This window comes from Stenella coeruleoalba, assembly GCF_951394435.1.
Source record: "Stenella coeruleoalba genome assembly, chromosome: 11".
Classification (NCBI taxonomy): domain Eukaryota; kingdom Metazoa; phylum Chordata; class Mammalia; order Artiodactyla; family Delphinidae; genus Stenella; species Stenella coeruleoalba.
The window spans coordinates 80,589,791-80,607,169 of NC_137157.1; the positions used below are offsets into that span (position 1 = coordinate 80,589,791).

The 17,379-nt window shown below is 36.0% G+C and overlaps 1 protein-coding gene across 3 annotated transcripts in view; it reads left to right on the forward strand.

Moving 5' to 3' along the window:
* Positions 1 to 17,379, forward strand: part of ITPR2 (inositol 1,4,5-trisphosphate receptor type 2) — a 527,231-nt gene that overhangs the window by 364,452 nt on the left and 145,400 nt on the right. For all 3 annotated transcript variants that reach the window (XM_079936794.1, XM_079936796.1, XM_079936795.1), the window contains 4 exons: positions 42 to 298; positions 9,421 to 9,621; positions 12,467 to 12,577; positions 16,589 to 16,684. In XM_079936794.1, coding sequence (XP_079792920.1) covers positions 42 to 298; positions 9,421 to 9,621; positions 12,467 to 12,577; positions 16,589 to 16,684 — 665 coding nt within the window. The remainder of the gene's footprint in view (positions 1 to 41; positions 299 to 9,420; positions 9,622 to 12,466; positions 12,578 to 16,588; positions 16,685 to 17,379) is intronic.

Sequence of the window (17,379 nt, forward strand, 5' to 3'; positions counted from 1 at the left end):
GAAGTTAATTCATAAATGTAAGAATACTGCTTTATTTTCAGTAAGAGATTCACCATTACATTTAAAAGAGGGAATGAAAGGGCAATTAACAGAAGCTTCTTCGGCAACATCCAAAGCATACTGTGCGTACAGAAGAGAAATGGATCCAGAAATAGACATCATTTGCACAGGATCAGAAGCGGGAAACGCTGAGGAAAAGTCTGCGGAGGAAGTAACAATGAGTCCTGCCATTGCCATCATGCAGCCGATTCTGAGATTTCTTCAGTTACTCTGTGAGAATCACAACCGGGAACTGCAGGTATTTGTTCTATTTTGTGTGAAAGCTGAGCATACAGCCTATGATTATAGGTAGTTAAATTCAAATAAAACTAACAAGTAGTTTTGGAGAGAGTTTGGGAGAAATAATAAAAACAATAGTGCTCTTCTGAAATGGAAGAAACTTTGGTATCTAAGTGAAGAAAAATGAGAGGAAAATTCCTTTATGCATGAAAAAAAATCAGGCTCCTGCGGTATCATTCTTTGCATTTTCAACTCACATCTCTTTAGCCTCAGTGGGTATCATCTAACCTTAGGACTCCGGGATTTGTTAAGTAAGGTCACATTTGCCTCATCTGTATCTTTCATGGTTTTATAAGACTGTAGAAACTTTCATCATTCCCAACTCAGTTCATATTCCTTGAGTGAGGATACAGAGTATCTTTGTATGTCTTCATTAGAAACAGAGTTAATAAAGGGGATTTTTCTTTCTTTCTTTTGAAGTGTAGTTGATTTACAATATTGTTTTAGTTTCAGGGGTACAGCAAAATGATTCATATATATATATTTCCTTTTTTAAATTCTTTTCCATCATACCTTATTATGAGATATTGAATAGTTCCCTGTGCTATACAGTAAATCCCTATTATTTATCTACTTTATATATGGTAGTGTGAATCTGTTAATCCCATGCTCCTAATTTTTCCCTCCTCCTTCCCCCTTCCCCTTTGGTAACCATATGTTTGTTTTCTGGCTGTGAGTCTGTTTCTGTTTTGTAAATAAGTTCACTGGTACTGTTATTTTAGATTCCGCATATAAGTGGTATCTCTCTAGATCCATCCATGTTGCTGCAAATGGCATTGTTTCAATCTTTTTTATGGCTGAGTAATATTCCAGTGTGTGTGTGTGTGTGTGTGTGTGTGTGTGTGTGTGTGTGTGTGTTACATCTTCTTTATCCATGTGTCTGTTGATGGACACTTAGGTCTCTTCCGTGTCTTGGCTATTGTGAATAATGCTGCTGTGAATATAGGGGTAAGTGTATCTTTTTGAATTAGAGTTTTTGTCTTTTCTGGGTATATGCCGAGGAGTGGGATTGCTGGATCATATGGTAACTCTATGTTTATTTTTTAAGGACCATCCATACTGTTTTCTATAGTGGCTGCACCAATTTACATTCCCACCAATAGTGTAGGAGGGTTCCCTTTTCTTCACACCCTCTCCAGCATTTATTATTTGTAGACTTTTTGATGATAGCCATTCTGACTGGTGTGAGGTAGTTTGGATTTGAATTTCTCTAATAATTAGCAGTGTTGAGCATCTTTTCATATGCTTGTTGGCCATCTGTATGTCTTCTTTGGAGAAATGTCTCTTTACGTCTTCTGCCCATTTTTCAACTGAGTTGTCTGCTTTTTTGATATTGAGTTGTATGAGCTGTTTATATATTTTGGAAATTAATCTCTTGTCGGTTGCATCGTTTGCAAATATTTTCTCCCAGTCTGTAGGTTGTCTTTTCGTTTTCTTGATGGTTTCCTTTGCTGTGCAAAAGCTTGTAAGTTTTATTAGATCACATTTGTTTATTTTTGCTTTTATTTCTTTTACCTAGGAAGACTGACCTAAGAAAATATTGCTACAATTTATGTCAGAGAATATCTTCCCTATGTTCTCTTCTAGGAGTTTTATGGTGTTATGTCTTATATTTAAGTCTTTAAGCCATTTTGAGTTGATTTTTGTGTATGGTGTGAGGGAGCGTTCTAACTTCATTGATTTACTTGGGGAAGAGGATTTTTTATAGCAGTGAAGGTTGATACCTTTGTAAATTAATATAATCCTGGCCTTACATCTTCTTTGGTACATTTTTTGTTGTCAAATAGATGAACTTAGGTGTGCCTAGGAATTTTGGCCCCTTTGTTTTGGGCATCATTTGTACATGCTGCTTATGTCACCATAGAAAAACCACATGAATGGTGACGTCATGTCTAAGAGCACAACTCCAGTATTAGAGCAACAGCAGAGTTTGAAGCTGTGTTTTCTAGTAAGCATCTAAAGTGCAGGTGTTCTGAATTGGTAAGAGAGGGTAGATTCATATTAATTGGATTGAATATCCTCCAAGGAGATGAGACCCTCAGGAATTAATGAATGGCGGAAGCCATGACTCTTGTGGACCACCCCACCACAACTTGGAGAGAGCTGCTGCAGAACTGTCAGCAGGAAAAGACCAGAAGCTTTATTTGCAGAGGGGAGATATTGAATATGTGCCTGTGCACTTATCCTGACCCATGTGGTCTGTCCATGTGGGAAGTGGATGTGTAGTATCTGATCAAACATTTTACTGATAGGAATGTGGGATCAAACAATTTGGAAAATGCTACTTATAAAAGAGTTTTGTTTTATTATGAATCAGTGTTAGAATTATTCACAATATCTAATATGTAGAAGCAGCCCCAGTGTCCATTAACAGATGAATGGGTACACAAAATGGAGTGTGTACAAAAAATATAATATCATTCCGCCTTAACAAGGAGGGGAGTTCTGACATGCGCTACAACATGTATGAAACTGGGGACATTATGCTAAGTGAAATAAGACACACAAAAAGACAAATATTGTGTGATTCTACTTATATGAGATAGAGTAGTCAAAATAATGAAGACAGAAAGTAGAAGGGTGGTTGTCAAAGGCTAGGGAGAGGGAGAATATGGAGTTGTTAATAGGTGTAGAGTTTTAGTTTTACAAAGATGAAAGTAGTTATAGAAATGGATGATGGACATGGTAGCTAAACATTATGAATATGTTTAATACCACCGGACTGTGTACACTTAGAAATGGTTAAGAGTAAATTTTATGTATATCTTGCCACAATACAAAAAATTGAAAAAAAATCACAAATGCAAACTAAAAGGAAATAGAATAAATGGTAGAAATGAATTCAAATGAATTAAATAGTAAATTAAATTTGTGAAAATAAGTAATAAAATAAAATAAAAGTTTCCATCTTTGCTTACCCTTTCACCAGGTTTATTCCCCCATGAAATCACTTTTTTTTTGTTTGTTTATACAGCAGGTTCTTATGAGTCATCAGTTTTATACACATCAGTGTATACATGTCAATCCCAATCTCCCAATTCATCACACCACCACCCCCATCCCCCCGCAGCTTTCCCCCCTTGGTGTCCATACGTTTGTTCTCTACATCTGTGTCTCAACTTCTCCCCTGCCGACCGGTTCATCTGTACCATTTCTCTAGGTTCCACATATATGCGTTAATATACGATATTTGTTTTTCTCTTTTGGACTTACTTTACTCTGTAGGACAGTCTCTAGATCCATCCACGTCTCAACAAATGACCCAATTTCATTCCTTTTTATGGCTGAGTAATATTCCATTGTATATATATATACCACATCTTCTTTATCCATTCGTCTGTCAGTGGGCATTTAGGTTGCTTCCATGACCTGCCTATTGTAAATAGTGTTGCAATGAACATTGGGATGCATGTGTCTTCTTGAATTATGGTTTCCTCTGGGTATATGCCCAGTAGTGGGATTGCTGGGTCCTATGGTAATTCTATTTTTAGTTTTTTAAGGAACCTCCATACTGTTCTCCATAGTGCCTGTATCAATTTACAGTCCCACCAACAGTGCAAGAGGGTTCCCTTATCTCCACACCCTCTCCAGCATTTGTTGTTTGTAGATTTTCTGATGATGCCCATTCTAACTGGTGTGAGGTGATACCTCATTGTAGTTTTGATTTGCATTTCTCTAATAATTAGTGATGTTGAGCAGCTTTTCATGTGCTTCTTGGCCATCTCTATGTCTTCTTTACAGAAATGTCTATTTAGGTCTTCTGCCCATTTTTGGATTGGGTTGTTTGTTTTTTTAATATTGAGCTGCATGAGCTGTTTATATATTTTGGAGATTAATCCTTTGTCCATTGATTCGTTTGCAAAAATTTTCTCCCATTCTGGGGGTTGTCTTTATATTTTGTTTATGGTTTCCTTTGCTGTGCAAAAGCTTTCAAGTTTCATTAGGTCCCATTTGTCTACTTTTGTTTTTATTTCCATTACTATAGGAGGTGGATCGAAAAAGATCTTGCTGTGATTTATGTCAAAGTGTGTTCTTCCTATGTCTTCCTCTACGAGTTTTATAGTGTCCGGTCTTACATTTAGGTCTCGAATCCATTTTGAGTTTATATTTGTGTATGGTGTTAGGGAGTGTTCTAATTTGATTCTTTTCATGTAGCTGTCCAGTTTTCCCAGCACCACTTATTGAAGAGACTCTCTTTTCTCCATTGTATATCCTTGCCTCCTTTGTCATAGATTAGTTGACCATAGGTGTGTGGGTTTATCTCTGGGCTTTCTATCTTGTTCCATTGATCTATGATTCTGTTTTTGTGCCAGTACCATATTGTCTTGATTACTGTAGCTTCATAGTATAGTGTGAAGTCAGGGAGTCTGATTCCTCCAGCTCCGTTTTTTTCCCTCAACACTGCTTTGGCTATTCTGGGTCTTTTGTGTCTCCATACAAATTTTAAGATATTTTGTTCTAGTCCTGTGAAAAATGCCATTGGTAATTTGAGAGGGATTGCGTTGAATCTGTAGATTGCTTTGGGTAGTATAGTCATTTTCAGAATATTGATTCTTCCAATCCAAGAACATGGTATATCTCTCCATCTGTTGGTATCATCTTTAATTTCTTTCATCAGTGTCTTATAGTTTTCTGCATACAGGTCTTTTGTCTCCCTAGGTCAGTTTATTCCTAGGTATTTTATTCTTTTTCTTGCAATGGTAAATGGGAGTGTTTCCTTAATTTCTCTTTCAGATTTTTCATCATTAGTTTATAGGAATGCAAGAGATTTCTGTGCATTAATTTTGTATCCTGCAACTTTACCAGATTCATTGATTAGCTCTAGTAGTTTTCTGGTGGCATCTTTAGGATTTTCTGTGTATAGTATCATGTCATCTGCAAACAGTGACAGTTTTACTTCTTCTTTTCCAATTTGTGTTCCTTTTATTTCTTTTTCTTCTCTGATTGCTGTGACTAGGACTTCCAAAACTATGTTGAATAAAAGTGGCGAGAGTGGACATCCTTGTCTTCTTCCTGATCTTAGAGGAAATGCTTTCAGTTTTTCACCATTGAGAATGATGTTTGCTGTGGGTTTGTCATATATGGCCTGTATTATGTTGAGGTAGGTTCCCTCTATGCCCACTTTCTGGAGGGTTTTTATCGTAAATGTGTGTTGAATTTTGTCAAAAGCTTTTTCTGCATCTATTGAGATGATCATATGGTTTTTATTCTTCAATTTGTTAAAGTGGTGTATCACATTAATTGATTTGCGTATATTGAAGAGTCCTTGCATCCTTGGGATAACCCCACTTGGTCATGGTGTATGATCATTTTAATGTGTTGTTGGATTCTGTTGCTAGTATTTTGTTGAGGATTTTTGCATCTATATTCATCAGTGATATTCGTCTGTAATTTTTTGTTTTTGTTGTATCTTTGTCTGGTTTTGGTATCAGGGTGGTGGTGGCCTCATAGAATGAGTTTGGGAGTGTTCCTTCCTCTGCAATTTTTTGGAAGAGTTTGAGAAGGATGGGTGTGAGCTCTTCTCTAAATGTTTGATAGAATTCACCTGTGAAGCCGTCTGGTCCTGGACTTTTGTTTCTTGGAAGATTTTTTATCACAGTTTCAATTTCATTGCTTGTTTTTGGTCTGTTCATATTTTCTACTTCTTCCTGGTTCAGTCTTGGAAGCTTATACCTTTCTAAGAATTTGTCCATTTCTTCCAGGTTGTCCATTTTACTGGCATAGAGTTGCTTGTAGTGGTCTCTTAGGATGCTTTGTATTTCTGCGGTGTCTGTTGTAACTTCTCCTTTTTCATTTCTAATTTTATTAATTTGAGTCCTCTCCCTCTTTTTCTTGATGAGTCTGGCTAATGGTTTATCAATTTTGTTTATCTTCTCAAAGAACCAGCTTTCAGTTTTATTGATCTTTGCTATTGTTTTCTTTGTTTCTATTTCATTTATTTCTTCTCTGATCTTTATGATTTCTTTCCTTCTGCTAATTTTGGGTTTTGTTTGTTCTTTCTCTAGTTCGTTTAGGTGTAAGATTAGATTATTTGAGATTTTTCTTGTTTCTTGAGGTAGACTTGTATAGCTATATACTTCCTTCTTAGAACTGCTTTTGCTGCATCCCACAGGTTTTGGATCGTTCTGTTTTCATTGTCATTTGTCTCTAGGTATTTTTTTATTTCCTCTTTGATTTCTTCAGTGATCTCTTGGTTATTTAGTAACGTATTGTTTAGCCTCCATGTGTTTATGTTTTTTACTTTTTTTTCCCTGTAATTGATTTCTGATCTCATAGTGTTGTAGTCAGAAAGGATGCTTGATATGATTTCCATTTTCTTAAATTTACTGAGGCTTGATTTGTGACCCAAGATGTGATCTATCCTGGAGAATGTTCTGTGTGCACTTGAGAAGAAAGTGTCATCTGCTGTTTTTGGATGGAATGTCCTATAAATATCAATTAAATCTATCTAGTCTGTTGTGTCATTTAAAGCTTCTGTTTCCTTATTTATTTTCATTTTGGATGATCTGTCCATTGGTGTAAATGAGGTGTTCAAGTCCCCCACTATTATTGTGTTACTGTTGACTTCCTCTTTAACAGCTGTTAGCAGTTGCCTTATGTATTGAGGTGCTCCTATGTTGGGTGCATATATATTTATAATTGTTATATCTTCTTCTTGGATTGATCCCCTGATCCTTATGTAGTGTCCTTCCTTGTCTCTTGTAACATTTTTTATTTTGAAGCCTATTTTATCTGATATGAGTATTGCTACTCCATCTTTCTTTTGATTTCCATTTGCATGGACTATCTTTTTCCATCCCCTCACTTTCAGTCTGAATGTTTCCCTAGGTCTGAAGTGGGTCTCTTGTAGACAGCATATATATGGGTCTTGTTTCTGCATCCATTCAGCAAGCCTGTGCCTTTTGGCTGGAGCATTTAATCCATTCACGTTTAAGGTAATTATCGATATGTATGTTCCTATGACCATTTACTTAATTGTTTTGGGTTTGTTTTTGTAGGTCCTTTTCTTCTCTTGTGTTTCCCACTTAGAGAAGTTCCTTTAGCATTTGTTTTAGTGCTGGTTTGGTGGTGCTGAATTCTCTTAGCTTTTGCTTGTCTGTAAATCTTTTGATTTCTCCTTCGAATCTGAATTAGATCCTTGCCGGGTAAGAGTAATCTTGGTTGTAGGTTCTTCCGTTTCATCACTTTAAGTATATCATGCCACTGCTTTCTGGCTTGTAGAGTTTCTGCTGAGAAATCAGCTGTTAATCTTATGGGAATTCCCTTGTATGTTGTCATTTTTCCCTTGCTTCTTTTAATAATTTTTCTTTGTCTTTAATTTTTGCCAATTTGATTAGTGTGTGTCTCAGTGTGTTTCTCCTTGGGTTTATCCTATATGGAACTCTCTGCGCTTCCTGGACTTGGGTGGCTATTTCCTTTCCCATGTTAGGGATGTTTTCGACTATAATCTCTCCAAATATTTTCTTTGGTCCTTTTTCTCTCTCTTCTCATTCTGGACCCCTATAATGCGAATGTTGTTGCGTTTAATGTTGTCCCAGAGGTCTCTTAGTCTGTCTTCGTTTCTTTTCATTCTTTTTTATTTATTCTGTTCCGCAGCAGTGAGTTCCACCATTCTGTCATCCAGGTTACTTATCTTTTCTTCTGCCTCAGTTATTCTGCTATTGATTCCCTCTAGTGTAGTTTTCATTTCAGTTATTGTATTGTTCATCTCTGTTTGTTTGTTCTTTAATTCTTCTGGGTCTTTGTTAAACATTTCTTTCATCTTCTCGATCTTTGCCTCCATTCCTTTCCCGAGGTCCTGGATCATGTTCACTATTGTTATTCTGAATTCTTTTTCTGGAAGGTTGCCTGTCTCCACTTCATTTAATTGTTTTTCTGGGGTTTTATCTTGTTCCTTCATCTGGTACATAGCCCTCTGCCTTTTCATCTTGTCTGTCTTTCTGTGAATGTGGTGTTTGTTCCACAGGCTGCAGGATTGTAGTTCTTGCTTCTGTTCTCTGCCCTCTGCAGAAGTTGGTTCTTTAAAGAAGATCGGTAAGATTCTTATTCCCTCAGCAATACATATGGAAACTCCTCTATGCTGTCATATAGTTTGCTGTAACCTCTCACCTCTAGCAGGAGCACTGAGACCGTGGCGATGCTTATCCATGGCATTGAGTGGACAGAATGCATAATCTCTCGATAGACTTGGTTCTAGAGAGGGTCCCCCCGCTGGCTGCCGACTCAGTTCCTGCGGGGCCCCAGCTGCTCCAGCTACTGGACCGCATCTGTCAGCAAGCGGGCAAGGTCTCGAAATCACTCTAACAGGTTGTGTTTCCTTCCAGACATTTTTATGCACATATAAGCATACTGATCTGTACATGTAAACCTTTAAAAAAATACACACACAATATAATGGTCTTCCACTTACTTTTATCATTTACTAATATATCTTATTACTAAATTACTTATTACTAGATTATGTTTATATCAGTACATATTGAAGTACCTCATTCTTAGAGCTTCAATATATTCCAGTGTTTGGATGTACATTTATTTATTAAATCAGTCACATTGTGATGGGTATGGTGCGGTTTCCAGTTTGGGCTGTTATAAGCAGTATGCAGTGAACCTCTTTGCAGTCGTATGTTAACTGAAAATATTGATAGATGCTTCCAAGTTGCCCTCCATAATGGTTGCATCATTTACTGTTTGAAGCTACACTGTTTATAAGGGATCATTTAGTTGAATATTTGATTTCTTCTTTCCCTAATGAATTTCTTTCCAGTTTCTTTTTCCTTCTTTTCCTACTACCTATTGTTTTTGTCCTTTGTATATAGTTTTAAGACAATGATGTTGAGAAATATTTGTTATGAACCATACTGATAAATATAGATGCTTGGGAAAAAAATGCATCTTTTATTTCTTAAACCCAGGAGAAATTTAATAAATGTAAATGCTTCCATATAAATAGCCATTCCATTCCACATTACCACGGGGATCCTCTCGAGTTAGAAAAACACTCCTATGGAGAGAACTAAAAACAATTATCACAGTGATTTTTTTTTTTAATGCTTCAGGTATGCTTTCTTTTGCGTTTAGAATTTCTTGAGGAATCAAAACAACAAAACAAATTACAACCTTGTCTGTGAGACCCTTCAGTTTTTGGACTGCATTTGTGGAAGTACGACGGGTGGCCTGGGCCTCTTGGGTCTCTACATCAATGAGAAGAATGTAGTGCTGGTCAACCAGACTCTGGAGAGCTTGACTGAGTATTGCCAGGGCCCGTGCCATGAAAATCAGGTAACTGTGAAAGCAGCCCTTCACGCACAAGTATTCTGACCAGTCAGCAAAAGGATCAGATTGGTGAAGGAGCCAAGCTTTGTGTGCCTGTAAAAGACCTTTCTTCTTGCTTTGCCAGATAGTTTTACCTTCCTAACAAAACATACAAAGACTGAATTATGGACTAACAAATACTATGCCATACTTTAATTTAATTTCACCTTAAAAGGAAATTCCCATGAAAATATTCCAGATAAAAATCAGAGTTATCAAAAAACGTTAAATACGTTTTTTTCATCATTGATCAGTTTTCATCTTTAGTCAATCTTTCTAGGATTTGTGGCATCAACTCCCATTGGTTTCTTCGGCTCCACTGCAGTGGGTTGTGTATATTATCTCCTTCATATTCACAGTAAACTTATGAAATATGTAATAGTGCTTCCATTTTGCTGATGAATAGGTTCTGACTCAGAAATCAAGTGGTGTTCCAGAGTCTCAGAGTAACCGAATCTGTACGTTGTAGGGCCATTCTTAAAACTGAGGACTTGGGCTTCCCTGGTGGCGCAATGGTTGAGAGTCCACCTGCCGATGCAGGGGACATGGGTTCGTGCCCTGGTCCGGAAAGATCCCCCATGCCGCGGAGCGGCTGGGCCCGTGAGCCATGGACACTGAGCCTGCGCGTCTGGAGCCTGTGCTCCGCAACGGGAGAGGCCACAACAGTGAGAGGCCCGTGTACCGCAAAAACAAACAAACAAACAAACAAACAAAAACTGAGGACTTGTGGTTTAGTCTAGAGTGCACTTTTAACTGTATTACATTTTCCAGGGCAAGGTTTCGACTCCTTTTTCCAGAATGTTTGTCTCTGATTCCATTTTCTTGGATATCACAGTCACATAGAAGGAGTAGACAGTAGAACACTTGGACTAGTAAAGTGGGGGGCACCCTGGAATTTACTGACTGTTCACATCTACACAGGTTGTTACAGGGCTACCATCACAAGCATGGATCCACCCTGGAAGGAAGAGTTTTCAAGTCACAGACATTTCTGGATATTAATTTTAAAGAAGCCATTGAGACCAAATATCAGTGCTTAATATAGAAAAGTGAAAAAAGTAATTTGCTTTTCTATTGTGAATTATATGATGTATATGTACAAAAATGCACACACACATACATGTAAATGCATAGGTATGTAGAACAAAAACGCAATTATTGATGTAAATAATTTGTTAGGGGCATACTTCTTCCCCCCCCATAATATGCACGTGACATGGTGAGAGAGTTTGTGGATTTTGCTCTGTGTTGTATTTCCCTCTCCTAGGGCAACGATACAAGAAAACCTAACTGTTGATTTAAAGTTAAGGAAATACATGCAAATTCAAAGATTTGGTTTTGTTGTTGGTTAAAATCATGTATAACAGAAAACAGGTATTCTCCACTCTTGGTTTTTTACTAAATCAGGTAAGCTCTAAAAGTAGAAATTAATAATAAAATAGCGTGAATCCTGTATACTCTGGGAATATACTTACTCCGAACCCCGTGCTCTGGAAGTGTGTGGAAAGAAAGAAAGTGGCTAGCAAATTCCGGACACAGTCTGCAAATTGATTCCCTCTAAGTTTAGCAAACATTTTAACAATCAGAAGAACCTCCGGAGATGTAGAAGACAGATGGAAAACACCTCTCTTGGGTGTCAGGGGAGTAAAAATTTCCTTATATGAAGGGAGAAACGAAGCCCATTCTGAAAAATAACGGTCCTTTCAGAGTCACCTTGATTTTACTCTTTCTCATTTATCTTACCTGGGTTTCAATTTTTCAGACACCTTGACAGTGGGTGCTGTGTGGTAAGCTGTAGTTCCACAAACTCCAACCCACAAGTTCCTGATTTTCAAGTCCTATAAAATGAATTAAATTCGGAGTCCTAGCACAGTAGACCCTAACCTTCAAAATACTGACATTTATCTCTCAGGATTTTTTTTTTTTTTTTTTTTTGCGGTACACGCGGGCCTCTCACTGTTGTGGCCTCTCCCGTTGCGGAGCACAGGCTCCGGACGCGCAGGCTCAGCGGCCATGGCTCACGGGCCCAGCCGCTCCTCGGCATGTGGGATCTTCCCAGACCGGGTCACGAACCCATGTCCCCTGCATCAGCAGGCAGACTCTCAACCACTGCACCACCAGGGAAGCCCCTCTCAGGATATTTTATAAGCTTTTCTCAAGTCAGATTCCTCTGTGAATCACTTAAGTTTGAGGAATCTTCTGACCTTTTCCCTCAACCACCATAATTGACAAGATGTCTCCAAAACATCAGGAGGTGCCTGTATTCCCTGTCTGCTGCCACAGTGATCAACAGCATCACTTGTTACTCATTTAGCATTAAGTAGCAGATAAATGAAGTTGCTACATCATTTCCAATAAAGTTTACTTACAAACCTTGGACATAAGGGGCGCATTCCTTTTGTAAATAGGAATATTCTCTTAGCCTGGATAGATCAGATCTTAAAATTCTAAATTTAAGGAATTCCTCTAATGAAGGGCATATTAAAATTTAGTGACTGAGTGTTTTACTTAACCATTGTTTTTTGAAATTCTCTTAAAATGGTTCATTGAAAAGATACCTGTTTCATACAATGTCTATCTCTATGTTCTTCATACAAAGCCATTTAGCTAATACTAATCAACTAATAGACTCTATGCAAAAGAATAAGTTAAAGTTAAACCTTTGAGTTATCTTAGACTTAATCTCAAAGTTAAATTTTAATTATATTTTAAAAGTCGAAAGGCTAAGGTGATTCTGTAATTTTATGTCATGGCTTCTAGCGCACTTATGTCGTACATAGAGTGTTATTTTATAAACATTTTTTTTTCCTAGACATGTATTGCTACTCATGAATCTAATGGGATTGATATCATCATTGCTTTGATTCTAAATGACATAAACCCTCTTGGTAAATATCGAATGGACCTGGTGCTCCAACTAAAGGTAGAGTAAATCCACTATTCGGGGGGGGAAGTGACACTCTCTATATAAAACTCCCTTTCAGAGTTGACTCTAAATCTTCAAGTAGGTCTTGTAAAAAGCAAGGTATTATCGTATTTTCAACTAATGAATTGGCAGAAAGGGATAGTTAAAGCACCGTGAGCGCTAAATTCCTGATAGTGTCAAATAAGATTTGAGATAATGTTAGTTGGAGGGTACTTTACTGGAAGTTTTTTTAAGCAGCCACTTTGTTTTGCTGTTTTTCTTCTGCTTTTATTTTCTATTTTTCATTATATAGAGGAGGAAAAGGTTCTGAACATTCACTATCCCATATATTTTTAAGTCGTCTTGACTACAGAATTCTATCTAGCAAGTCACGATTAATGAGACTATGTCAGAGGAGGGCTGCATTTTAGTTTTATGTCTCTCTACTTTCTAAAAGTTGTTTTCTTTTATTATATCTTAGAATCTTATTTTTTTCCCCAAAATAAGCTAAGCCATTTTCACACTCCCTTTGAGGAGGTGCTTCAACTTAAACCATGCGCATACTTCCCAGCAGTTCCATTGATCAGAGGTCAGGAGCACAATGGCATTTTGAAAAAAATTTCTTCAACTTTTTGTTCAAGTAGAAACAGATAAATGAATATACACAAGAAACGATATAATCCCAAATATAAAGGCATGCTATTCAATTGAGATGAATTATTAAAGACCACATATGTTTAGTGTTAAACAGGTTTAAAAATCATTGGTTAAATAAAATTTTTCTGTAAAGACAGGTCGATCCAATATCATAGAGAGAATAAAGTTTAACTTTTTAAAGGGTAAATTTATGGCCAAGAAGAATAGAAGTGATATTTCTATAATTATGTTTCTAAATATAGATTTAGATATATAACGGAATATATATTATATATATGTCCTACTTATGTGGAGATTGTGCTAATGGCTCTTAATAAGCAAACAAAGAGATAAGTGAACTATTTTCATTTGCAATATATATAATCTTTGGGTATGTATCTTCATAGATTAGAAAGAAGGTGATCCTTATGTAGATTGAACGTGTGTCCTTTTCCTAATTAGCTTCATGCTTCACTTAGTAAAAACAGCCTAGGCCTATATAACAGACAGCTTAATTTGAATTACTAGAAAAAAATTATTATATCTTGAATTCATTTTTAACCATAATTCATAAAGAAACAGGCTTTTAAAATTCTTTATTTACCTAGAGACTCTACCTTTAAATCTCTCTCTCTCTTTTTTTTTTTTTTTGGCCATGCCACGAGGCTTGTGGGATCTTAGTTCCTCAACTACTAGGATTGAACCTGGGCCCTCGGCAGTGAAAGTACAGAGTCTAAATCTAACCACTGGTCCTCCAGGGAAGTCCCTAAGTCTCACTCTTAATTGACATAACTTAATGGGGAAAATACTGAAGGATTTGTCAAAGTATAGGCATACAGATTATTTACAAATCCAGACCTATGTAAAAAAACCTAAATTAAATGATGGGGTGTGACTTAACAGTACAAAGATACTCTTGGCTATTCAAATGGAAATCTTTTTTGAAAAAGGGTCATTTAAAATTTCATTTATGTTTCTAGGCATAATTTATATATACCTTTTCAAAATATGACAGTTGGATAGATCAAGGTATGTATAAAATACAAAATGAATGAATTTGACTTGAAATATTCATAGTTTTCTACTTAAAGAAAGAGGTGAGTGTACATTTCTACACAATCCATGAGGCTTTGTACATAATGGCCAATATGAGAACAATGTTTGTAAGACAGAATGATATAGTATATCGGCAAATTTTAGAAGGTATAGGTAGTATGCTTTTAATTATAAATTCTCCAGAACATTATAGAGATTCCATATTAAAAATGTTAAGGTTTTATTTTATACCATCCACCCTTAAATTTATACTTAACCAGTTATAATTTTAAGTATATTTAACTTTACTAATTTGCTATACCATTTTATGAATTTTCTGATACATATATCTTGTCCCTTTTAATTTATATTTCATAACTGATCTGGGACTATAAAGTGCTAAATTTATAAATAGGTAGGTTTTTTGTTACTATTGTTGGTTTTTTGTTTTTTGTTTTTCTTCTAAGGACTCCAGCTTCCTTTGGAAGAAAATCCTCTATTAACACACATGAATTTGATTTCTAAGCATATATAGGCTCTTGTACTTTCAAACTGATTCAAATTTCAGTAAGTCATTTGCAAGATTTCTGTTCCTCCAACATAGTATGAAAAAGATTGGTCAGAAAAAATACCGTATTGCCAATAGCATTCTGAAATTGGATGTATTTTTAAGCTATTACGTATTGGGCCTGCTGAGTGAGGTTCATTAGAGAGTACTGTTAGCGTTGCCAGGGTTTTAGTTTTCAATTCTATGGGGTCAATTAATATTGCTCTAAGGATCTAAGCTCTCCACTAACACTGGAGCCTTATTTTTTTAGGTATGTTGTTTATATGGGATGCTAGGTTATAAAAAAGGAATTTTAGGATTAGTGCAAATCTGTAAAAATTGAAAATGGAACAGAAAAAATAATGCTACCTTTCCCACAAAATCCTAACATCTTTTTAGGATGGGTTAGTGACGTTGGTATCATCATCACCATCACATTATCATCATCGTTACTAATATTAGCCATTTAATCAATAGGCTGTATTTCTGAAAGAAAAATAGTTGGGTAGAATTTGGTATTAAAAATATCCAGTGTAATTAATTTGCACAACTTTAACAAAATTTGTATTGTGAATGCCTGCATCACCAAACAACTGATTCAATTTAAGTTTTCATCCCGTAAGATGTTAATTTTGAGTCACTAAGAAGCATCTTAGAGCCATTTGGCTCTGCGTGTGTGGAGGATGAGATTTTTATCTAAGTGAATATTACAAAAACACTATAGAAATATCTCCCAGGTCGTGTTTATCATCTTGCAGTGTGCCACAATTCTAGGGCAGTGCTATTGAAAACACAGTATAAAGAAACATCATTCCAGGGACTTCCCTGGCGGTCCAGTGGTTAAGACTTCACCTTCCAGTGTAGGGGGTGCGGGTTTGATCCCTGGTTGGGGAGCTAAGATCCCACATGCCTTGCGGCCAAAAAACCAAAACTTAAAACAGAAGCAATATTGTAACAAATTCAATAAAGACTTTAAAAAAAAAAGAAACATCATTCCAAATTTCGAGGATATTGTACTTTGCGTTGCAAGATGGTGTATAACTATGTTGTACCCGTTTTGGGTAATAAATTGGCTGTATCAGAAACATTTCTGATTTCAATATGTAAGCGTGTTTGAGACAATATATTTATAAACTAAATTAGAAAACACCAAAGACAACATAAGCTGTTTTTATTCTCTGTTAAACAGAAATAGAAAGTATTATTCTTCTACAACCCAGATGGTAAAAATGTTGCATATATGCTACCATGTAGGGAGACTAGTAAACTGTTATCAATAAATATTTTGTTTCTAACTCATGAATTTAGAATTTTATAGATTACTTTTCACTAATTATCGCTCAAATTTATTTAAAATTTTGATTTGCTAGTGTGTGTTAATGTTTCGTGTTAAAACAATTATGCTAAATTCTTTGTAAATTATATGCCATTTTTGTGGAATATGTCGTTGATACTGGTGTCTTGTTAAAGTTTCATCATAGAAATGCCTATTTAGGAAATAGTCAAGGAAGATATGATTAGATTTTAATGTATTATATATAAACTCAATTTTGTGTTTAAAATTCCTTTTCACCAATATTTAAAATATCCTTTGTAACATCTCTCTCATATTCATTATTTTTATTTTGTGTTAACAATAAAGTAAAATACTCTATTTTAAAATGTTAATAAGCCAAACTAAATTAGCAGTTTAAAATTCTGCTTGATTTAAAAAAAAAATAGTCCTGATAATCTCAATTAAAACAAATTGAGGGGATCATTAATCCATGAAATAGACCTTTCATGTGTATCAACTCAATCTGTATCTCTAGAACAATGCCTCCAAGCTTTTGCTGGCCATCATGGAAAGTAGACATGACAGTGAGAATGCAGAAAGAATTCTATTTAACATGAGACCCAGAGAACTGGTAAGAAAACTTTTGAAAGCTGTGTTAATAATGTGTAACCTAAAAGTGATAATTTATAGTGTGCATGTCAGGGGAAATGTCTGCTGGCTTTCACTGCTCTACCAAGGCACCATGGCACATCAAGACCTGCTATTACAAGTACCTCAGAAGCCCCATGATAGCGAAGGCCTGTGTGATTTGGGTCCTGATTTCTTCATTGGCTTTATCCACTTTAAGTGCTTTTCTTAACTAGATTTTCACACTTGCCTAAACTATCTGCAAATTATTTTTTGCCAGAAAAAAATTTTGCTTTAGTTTTTGTATTGGAATATAGGTGAGGAAGGTATATAAAAATGTTTGTACCCCTCAAAAATTTGATTTATACCTCTTTCTGAAAATAAAAACAAAATAAATCTCTTTGGTAATTGTTCTTATTCATAAAATGTTACACAGTACTCAGCCTAGAGGAAACTGTGTGGAGACCTGCTGGGAATTCCACAGAGATCATTAGTGTGTCTTCCTATTGTAGAAGTTACATTTTCCTCCTCACTTGTGACATGGAAATTATGAAGAAATATCACCATGCTTTAAAATCATTGGGTTTCAAAAGCATTGAGAACATTCTCGAACCGTATAAGCCAGTGCCCCAATGACTAAGTCCCAGTCTTATAAACACCATTGTTGGTGCTATGGGGAAACCTGTGAAGGCACTCTTT